Source organism: Triticum urartu, chromosome 3A (genome assembly GCF_056163025.1).
Source record: "Triticum urartu cultivar PI428250 chromosome 3A, HENAU_Tu73, whole genome shotgun sequence".
Lineage (NCBI taxonomy): Eukaryota > Viridiplantae > Streptophyta > Magnoliopsida > Poales > Poaceae > Triticum > Triticum urartu.
This window is the reverse complement of record NC_141875.1, coordinates 626342179-626351599: the sequence shown is the minus strand read 5'-3', so window position 1 is coordinate 626351599 and position 9421 is coordinate 626342179. Positions and strand designations below refer to the sequence as shown.

The 9421-nt window shown below is 43.8% G+C and overlaps 1 protein-coding gene across 1 annotated transcript; it reads right to left on the bottom strand.

Annotated features, from left to right (window-relative positions):
- Positions 1-2877: 2877 nt before the first annotated feature.
- Positions 2878-8961, bottom strand: LOC125530895 (uncharacterized). The gene is made up of 8 exons (XM_048695312.2): positions 8653-8961; positions 8476-8570; positions 8292-8395; positions 8077-8177; positions 5455-5558; positions 3668-4102; positions 3417-3548; positions 2878-3206 (listed from the first exon to the last, which is right to left on the bottom strand). The coding sequence occupies exons 1-8, from the start codon at positions 8893-8895 to the stop codon at positions 3047-3049; spliced, it is 1374 nt and encodes a 457-aa protein (XP_048551269.1). The 5' UTR covers positions 8896-8961; the 3' UTR covers positions 2878-3046.
- Positions 8962-9421: the final 460 nt, after the last annotated feature.

Here is a 9421-nt window from a genome sequence, read left to right as displayed (position 1 = left end):
CAAAAATAAAACAGGGAGCTAAACGCGAGCTATTGATCTACAACATAGATATGATAATACTACCAGGACTAAGTTCATGATAAATTAAAGTTCAATTAATCATATTACTTAAGAACTCCCACTTAGATAGACATCCCTCTAATCATCTAAGTGATCATGTGATCCAAATCAACTAAACCATGTCTGATCATCACGTGAGATGGAATAGTTTTCAATGGTGAACATCACTATGTTGATCATATCTACTATATGATTCATGCTCGACCTTTTGGTCTCCAGTGTTCCGAGGCCATATCTGCATATGCTAGGCTCATCAAGTTTAACCTGAGTATTCCACGTGTGCAACTGTTTTGCACCCGTTGTATTTGAACGTAGAGCTTATCACACCTGATCATCACGTGGTGTCTCAGCACGAAGAACTTTCGCAACGGTGCATACTCAGGGAGAACACTTATACCTTGAAATTTAGTGAGAGATCATCTTGTAATGCTACCGACGATCTAAGCAAGATAAGATGCATAAAAGATAAACATCACATGCAATCAATATAAGTGATATGATATGGCCATCATCATCTTGTGCTTGTGATCTCCATCTCCGAAGCACCGTCATGATCTCCATCATCACCGGCATGACACCATGATCTCCATCATCTTGATCTATATCAATGTGTCGTCACATGGTCGTCTCGCCAGCTATTGCTTTTGCAACTATTGCTATCGCATAGCGATAAAGTAAAGCAATTACATGGCACTTGCATCTTATGCAATAAAGAGACAACCATAAGGCTTTTGCCAGTTGCCGATAACTTCAACAAAACATGATCTTCTCATACAACAACTTATATCTCATCACGTCTTGACCATATCAGATCACAACAAGCCCTGCAAAAATAAGTTAGACGTCCTCTACTTTGTTGTTGCAAGTTTTACGTGGCTGCTACGGGCTGAGCAAGAACCGTTTTTACATACGCATCAAAACCACAATGATAGTTCGTCAAGTTAGTGTTGTTTTAACCTTCTCAAGGACCGGGCGTAGCCACACTTGGTTCAACTAAAGTTGGAGAAACTGACACCCGGCAGCCACCTGTGTGCAAAGCACGTCGGTAGAACCAGTCTCGCGTAAGCGTATGCGTAATGTCGGTACGGGCCACTTCATCCAACAATACCGCCGAACCAAAGTATGACATGCTGGTAAGAAGTATGACTTATATCGCCCACAACTCACTTGTGTTCTACTCGTGCATATAATATCTACGCATAAAACCAGGCTCGGATGCCACTGTTGGGGAATGTAATAATTTCAAAAAAATTCCTACGCACACACAGGATCATGGTGATGCATAGCAACGAGAAGGGAGAGTGTTGTCCACGTACCCTCGTAGACCGAAATCGAAAGCGTTTGCACAACACGGTTGATGTAGTCGTACGTCTTCACGATCCGACCAATCAAGTACCGAACGTACGGCACCTCCGAGTTCAGCACACGTTCAGCTCGATGACGTCTCTCGAACTCCGATCCAGCCGAGCTTTGAGGGAGAGTTCCATCAGCACGACGGCGTGGTGACGATGATGATGTTCTACCGACACAGGGCTTCGCCTAAGCACCACTACGATATTATCGAGGTGGATTATGGTGGAGGGGGCACTGCACACGGCTAAGAGATCCAAGAGATCAATTGTTGTGTCTAGAGGTGCCTCCTGCCCCCGTATATAAAGGATGGAGGGAGAGGCCGACCCTAGAGGGGGCGCGCCAAGTGTGGGGAGTCCTATTAGGACTCCCAAGTCCTAGTAGGATTCCCCTTTCCTTTCCAGAGTAGGAGAGAAGGAAATAGGGGGAGAGGGAAAAGGAAAAGGGGGCTGCACCCCTTGTACAATTCGGACCAAAGGGGGGGCGCGCGCCTCCTTCCTTTTGGCCTCTCTCCTCTATTCCCGTATGGCCCAATACTTCTCCCGGTGAATTCCCGTAACTCCCCGGTACTCCGAAAATACCCGAATCACTCGAAACCTTTCCGATGTCCGAATATAGTCGTCCAATATATCGATCTTTACGTCTCGACCATTTCGAGACTCCTCGTCATATCCCCGATCTCATCCGGGACTCTGAACTACCTTCGGTACATCAAATCACATAAACTCATAATACAATCGTCACCAAAACTTTAAGCGTGCGGACCCTACGGGTTCGAGAACTATGTAGACATGACCGAGACACGTCTCCGGCCAATAACCAATAGCGGAACCTGGATGCTCATATTGGCTCCCACATATTCTACGAAGATCTTTATCGGTCAAACCGCATAACAACATACGTTGTTCCCTTTGTCATCGGTATGTTACCTGCCCGAGATTCGATCGTCGGTATCTCAATACCTAGTTCAATCTCGTTACTGGCAAGTCTCTTTACTCGTTCCGTAATACATCATCCCGTAACTAACTCATTAGTTACAATGCTTGCAAGACTTATAGTGATGTGCATTACTGAGTGGGCCCAGAGAAACCTCTCCGACAATCGGAGTGACAAATCCTAATCTTGAAATACGCCAACCCAACAAGTACCTTTGGAGACACCTGTAGAGCACCTTTATAATCACCCAGTTACGTTGTGACGTTTGGTAGCACACAAAGTGTTCCTCCGGTAAACGGGAGTTGCATAATCTCATAGTCATAGGAACATGTATAAGTCATCAAGAAAGCAATAGCAACATACTAAACGATCAAGTGCTAAGCTAACGGAATGAGTCAAGTCAATCACATCATTCTCCTAATGATGTGATCCCGTTAATCAAATGACAACTCATGTCCATGGCTAGGAAACTCAACCATCTTCGATTAACGAGCTAGTCAAGTAGAGGCATACTAGTGACACTTTGTTTGTCTATGTATTCACACATGTATTATGTTTCCGGTTAATACAATTCTAGCATGAATAATAAACATTTATCATGAAATAAGAAAATAAATAATAACTTTATTATTGCCTCTAGGCCATATTTCCTTCAGTTACATCGTGTATTTCCGGGAGTATGATAAATGAAGATGTTAACCTAGGTCAATTTTTGATTTGGTAACATAGGTGGAGTCATCCTGTACACATGTTTCCTGCAGTTCTGGAAGATACTATCGTATACGAGATCGAATTGCACGCACCGTCTGGGCCGGTTGATCACAAACGTCATGTGATCCGCCTCCACGATTTTGTAATACCTGAGTTTGCATTAATTGCCACAGTAAAAACACAAGAATGTAAGTGCTCTTATTTTGAGAAAGAGAAATGTCATAAAGCTTTTGCAGAAAGTAGAACAAGGTTTCCACTAAAAAATATTTGCTCGTTCTATAGCCCCAAACAAACCGGACTGGAATGAAACAAAAAAAATCGCATCACACCACATGATTGATTGTGATACTATGCCATACCAGATTCCCGGTTGAAGTCGATGGCGGTTTGAATCATCCTCTACTAAGAGGCTCGGATGTTCTACTGGAATCCGAGGGTGTGTCATCGAGAAGGTGTTCAATGCTCCATCATTATCCTCCCAATCTTCATCCCTACCATCACGTCAAAAGTAAGACTTAGCTAATTGTGACTGAGAAATAGCAAAACCTCACAGAAATGGGGCCAATTTTGAACATATGGAACTCCAAATGTACCATCTAAGATGGCTGACCTGTAATCTTTGCAAGGGGGCTCGGAGGCAAAGTGGCGCCACCGACACAATTGCATGACATGTATGAACACAAGAGGGTGAATGTGCATCACACCGGACGGCACGGTGACGCCACAAAACTTGGTTGTCCGCCTGGTAGCGTAGCTGAAGTAGAACGTGTTAGGGAACGTGCGCACATCGGCGTTCATCCTCGCGGCGTTCTGGATGGTGAGGTCTGGTAGAATCCAGTCTCCTGTGGCGAACGGCCCCGACGTGCCAGCAAGTAGGCTGGGTAGGCCTGACACACCGACTGTGCGCCAAGACATGCCAAAGTGGTCGAAACCGAAGTCATAGTAGCGCTTGAGCCAGGGTATGTCGAGCCAGTGGTAGATGGTGGTACCCACTCGGTAGATCTGGGCGAGGCAGACGAAGCTCATAGACCGGTCATCTTCTGGACTGCCACGTTGTAGACGACACTATTTGAGTAGAGGACTAGTGTATAGAAGGTGTCGTGGTGCCACGAGATGAAGGTATGAAATCAAGATGGCGATGGATACCTATTACCTGGTTATATGTGTATGCTATTATGCAACAAGTTTGGGTGAGATTAACTACCTATGGGTATGCATATTGGTCACAAGTACCACCTCCATTCCCAAATAATTGAAGTTTGGGTTTGCCACAAGTTAAACTTGTTTAAGTCTGACCAAGCCTATACAAAAAAAAACTATGACATACAGAACACTAAATTAGTCTCATGTGATTTTTTTATGAAATATATTTGGTGTTGTAGATCTTTGCATATTTTCCAGTAGAGTTGTTCAAACGTAAGAAAATTTGACTTAAGACAAATCTAGAACTTTGATTATTTTGAAACGAAGGGAGTAGTATCCATCGGGGATCACGGAGAATGGTACGTTCCGTCAGTCCCCGTTACCTGTGGGTAACTATACATTAGCACTGATTTGTGGGTCCATAATCATACCACGTCAAATTATTTAGATGTGCTATATGTTATTTAAACTTTTTTGCGGATATGTTATTTAAACTATGGGTACCTACAAATTATCTGTGGGTCCATAATTGTAGTTACCTATGGTAACTACAAATTAGTCTGACTTGGTATTATATAGTATCATTTAAACTATGATGTATGTGAAGAATTCCCTAAAAAATGATGTATGTGAAGAATGTTGCTGCACCAATACATATTTTCTAAAACTTTAATTTTTGAGCTCTTGTACTGATTTTTGGAACGTGTGTCCACGCACACCCTTATGAACAGTAAGAAATGGTAAAAAAATAAAGTGGTTTTGATTTATTTTTTGGGGGAGGGAGGGGAGGGAGATTTTATTAAACCCATGGAGGAATGTCGTTCTTACAAAGACTCAAGATATGATATGTACTGATCCTAGCCAAACTGCGGTCCACAGGGTGCCTCGCCCATAAGAACGATTTAGATTTATAAGTATTCTTTAACAAACATGCTCGAGTATTCTAGGGAAAAAAGACACAGTCCATGGTATGGAAAATAACATGTCGGAGGAACTTCACATATGAGTAGAACAGTTGACTAGGTTTGTTGACCTAAAATTTTGACTTTTCCAAATTTCATTGACTTTTTAGATTTTAATGTTTATAAGGGGTGGGCGTGGACCCATGTTCACCATTGTATTTTCGACTTTGGTACGTCATTTTTTTTGTTCTTGGAGCTGATGTTGTTTGGTTGTCACCGCCTGTTGTTTTGCAGCATGGTCGCGTGTATTGATCAGGGTGACCACTCCCATCCTGAAGCTCAAGGGACTCACCGTATTCCGCCGAGGTAGGCTGTCGTGGAACCATTGAGCACGCCAGAGAGGGAGGTGACGCTCAGCACCCAATTCTCAGAGGTGTTCTCGTAGCCGTCAAATGCCTAGAGAGATGACGTAACTTGTCAGTATTTGTGCGTGTGCGTGCTGGTCAGGTGAACAGAAAACATATACTACTATTCCATATGGTGAATGTGTAGAGCAGATCGAATTTTGGCTATCAAGTATAAGGCTGGTCATCGTGGGGAGTAACTTATACTAGTGTTATGCATATGACACTAGTCTAAGTTACTAACCTCATAGTAGAAAGTAACATAGTAGTAGTATCATAGATGGTCTTATTTATTACCTTGTAGACTCATCTTGTTTTGAAAAGCGCTATGTTACAATAACATATTATGTTATCACTTCTCGTTAATCGCTTATTATGTTAATGCACTTCAAGCGATACGTACAATAACGACATTCCTTCATAAGCAAAAATTTCTTGAAGTGCATTATGTTACTAGCTATGTTACTCCCATTATGACTAGCCTAAAGTTTCAACCTCCAAGTCTTAACGCTTACTCTTAAGCATACACGTCTCATTGCATGCATCGAGAATTCATAATGAAAATAGGCACAATGCACATATTTTGTCTTTAATTAGTTTTGACTTCTGAACATGGCACATATGGCAAACTGGGCATAGTTTAGATGATTAGGTTTCTTATGATGGAACCAGTCCACCAGGTTTCAAGTCCTAGACTTAACACTGATGCTCTCATTTTTCTTGATTTATTTCAGGCTTTCTGACAAAGCTTGTTCAGTGGGAGGAGATATTTCCATCGACTCCGGAGTCGTCTACGGTGGCTTCGTTAATCTTAGGCCTCCTTTGGTTTATAAGGTAGGAAAATCATAGAAATAAGAAAGTCATAGGAAATAAGATGATATGTATCTCAAATTCTATGAGTAGAAAATAGAAAAGAAAATGTCCTTTGATTCACATCATATGATTTTTTCCATTGAGTCTAGGTTAATGTTTATTTTCCTATGAAATATGGAGGATAGGAAGAATTCCTCCATAGGAATAGGATTTCGTTCCTACAAACCAAAGGGCTCTAAAAGAATTTTTCTATAGAAATCTTATCCTATGAAATTCTTACAAGATTCCTCTAAATCAAAAAAGGCCTTAAGATGTTAAGCCAGCTGAGTATCTCGGAGATACTCATAAAGGTAATGTGCATGCGTGCATTCATATCAGTGGGATCATGGCGCGTATGGAAAACATGCATGTGGTGTGGCGCGTGCTGCATGCATGCATGATTTTCATGTCCTTGTCTCCCCCAACAACCCTAACAAACCCTCTCCTCTCTTCCGGCAATTCTAACAAACCCTAGCAATGTATGTCGCATGGCAACATGTTTATTAGACTACACATACCACGGCTCAAAAGAAAAGATTGCACGTATCGCTTGGCTTAGCTCCTCTGTTAATCGGTAATTTACGGAACGATGCTATTCGTACGTACGAGTTCTATGATTTTTTTATGAGAGATGCCACACTTATGTAAAATTAGTTACGGGTTTTACGTAACAATTGACGTGGAACTTTAGTATTGGATCGACTAAGGGAGAAAGGGCCCCAACCTTGTGAAAATCAGGGGGAAAGAGAATTAGTTGGGGAAGGTTATGTGGGATTGAGTAGTTACATTATCTTCTGTATGCCCAAAGCTAAACATAAGATAGGCAGGTGGAGTAGACCAAGGTACGGGTATACTAAATTGAAGGTGGACGCTGGGTTTGATATGAATACACTTGAAGGATCGGTGGGAGCAGTCCTTCGTGATCATTGCTGCTACAAACAAAAAAAATAGACATATGCTTTGATTCATTTACATCAGAGTCTATTGCGGTAAGATTTGGAATGAATCTAGCCCGTACTACTGGTTGTAGCAAGTCTGAAATCAACTCCGACAATGTAGAGGTGGTTGAAGCTCTAAAGGAGAACAACTCTTCTTCAGTTGCTAGTGCTATATTCGATGATTGTTATTTCATGTCATTAGATTTCAATCATGCCATTTATGAACATTGTAATAGAGAGAGCAATCAAGTAGCTCACGAATTGGCTAGGTTAGCTAAGTTTTCTCCCCCTGGTTGTTGGATGGATACTGCCCCTAGTGCGGTTATTCCCTTTCTTGTAAGTGATGCCTTTATTTTGATCAATGAATAAAGGAGGAGATAGTTGTAAAAAAAAGTAGTGTGCACCAGTTCATTTCGGTAGCTGTTATTTAAAAGAGGTCTTCGTAGCGGGCACGTAGGTGTAGGATTATCGTAGCTAAAATCAGGGAGGTGGTTGCCGATCTGAACACACCACGTAAAGATTTTTTTTAGAACCTTCATGTAAGAATAGGATTTTCGGTAATTACCAACCGATCGAATTCCTAAAGAGGTTTTCACTGTGTGATTTTGTAGAACCTTTATGTAAGAATAGGATTTTCGTAATTACCAACCGATTGAATTCCTGAGGTTTTCACTGCATGATTTTGTAGAACCTTTATGTAAGAATAGGATTTTCGGTAATTACCAACTGATCGAATTCCTAAAGAGGTTTTCACTGCGTGTGACTGACTCTATGGAGTACCTTGTCATGGAGCATCTGTTGCAGGAGCCTGATGACCTGCGCGCCGGCCGAGTGGCCCACGAAGTGGGCTGGGTGCTCCTCGTCCCACATTGGGTAGTGCCCTGAAATCCCTCAAAAAAAAAGGGTAGTGCCCTGAAGTTCAGAGGCACAAACAATCCATGTAACCACAGACCAAGGGATAATGGATGATGATCCATCTATCTATCAATTCTCACCGCGGTCGTATGCTCTGCCGAAGCGGGCGTGCCCGTACGCCCTGCTGTGCTCCTCGCCGTAGTCCACCCGGCCTCCTTTCAGGTAGTAGAACAGCTCCCGAGCCCTGAAACCAGACGTCAAATGCATCGATCGCCTGTCGTACCACACGTTTGTGCATGCTTGTGATCGAGCCCAGGTCGCTACCTGTCGTGCATGCTTGTGAGCGAGCCCAGGTCGGGCACTAGCACCCGGTCGTCCTTCTCCTCCGCGCCGGCGAAGTACGACATCCCGGCCATCCTCTGAGACAATCAGAACGCTTAGCTAGCAAGACGCAAGATTCACAGGCCAGGCAGGCGTTTGAGACTAGAGTAGACCACGTACGCCCTTGCCGAACCCCAAGACGCCGTGGACCAGCACAATCGGCGGCACCGCGCCGTCGAGCACGGCCTCCGCTTGGCCGTCGCCGATGACGGCGTTCTTCGGCGCGCCGGCCAGCCGGGAGAGGTCGCGGCGGACGGCGGTGGTGAAGAGGTAGAACCCGTAGGTCAGGTGGACGACCGCGATGACGAGCAGCTCGGCCAGCCCCAGGGCGCCTAGCAGCCACGCCCTCACGAACTTCATCATATTGCTGGGGTCTCTCTTTCTTGTTGCCAGTCGAGTTCTCTGCTCTGCTCTGCTCTGCTTCGGTTCGTAGGTATCGATCGAGTAGCTCAACAGGCCAGCTTTTTAATTCGCTGAGAAGATGATGTTGCTTCGGTGCTTGGTTTCTTTGGCGTTGCAAATTCTGTCCGATCCAGATGATTCTCCGTAGAGCTGAGCGGGCTGCGACTCCACGCCATTCTTGTGCGCTTCCGTGTGCGCCCAAGCCACGAGAAACACGCTTGGTTCCTTTCCGTGTGGGGTTTGCAAATGGATATCTCTGAAGATACGCTCCCGGCTCCATAGAAATGGAGCTCTTTGGTGCATCGTGGATTGATTGGAAGAGGAATAAAGTTTGTGGGGGCAGAAGAAAACTAGCATGACATCTATGAACGAGATAAACCCTAGTTTCATAGATAACCACGATCGAGCAACCATCGTGTGGTGAAGTTTTCTTACAGCGGGGTTGTTTATGAAGATGGCGGCAGGGAGTCAAGTTAGTACTGTACGA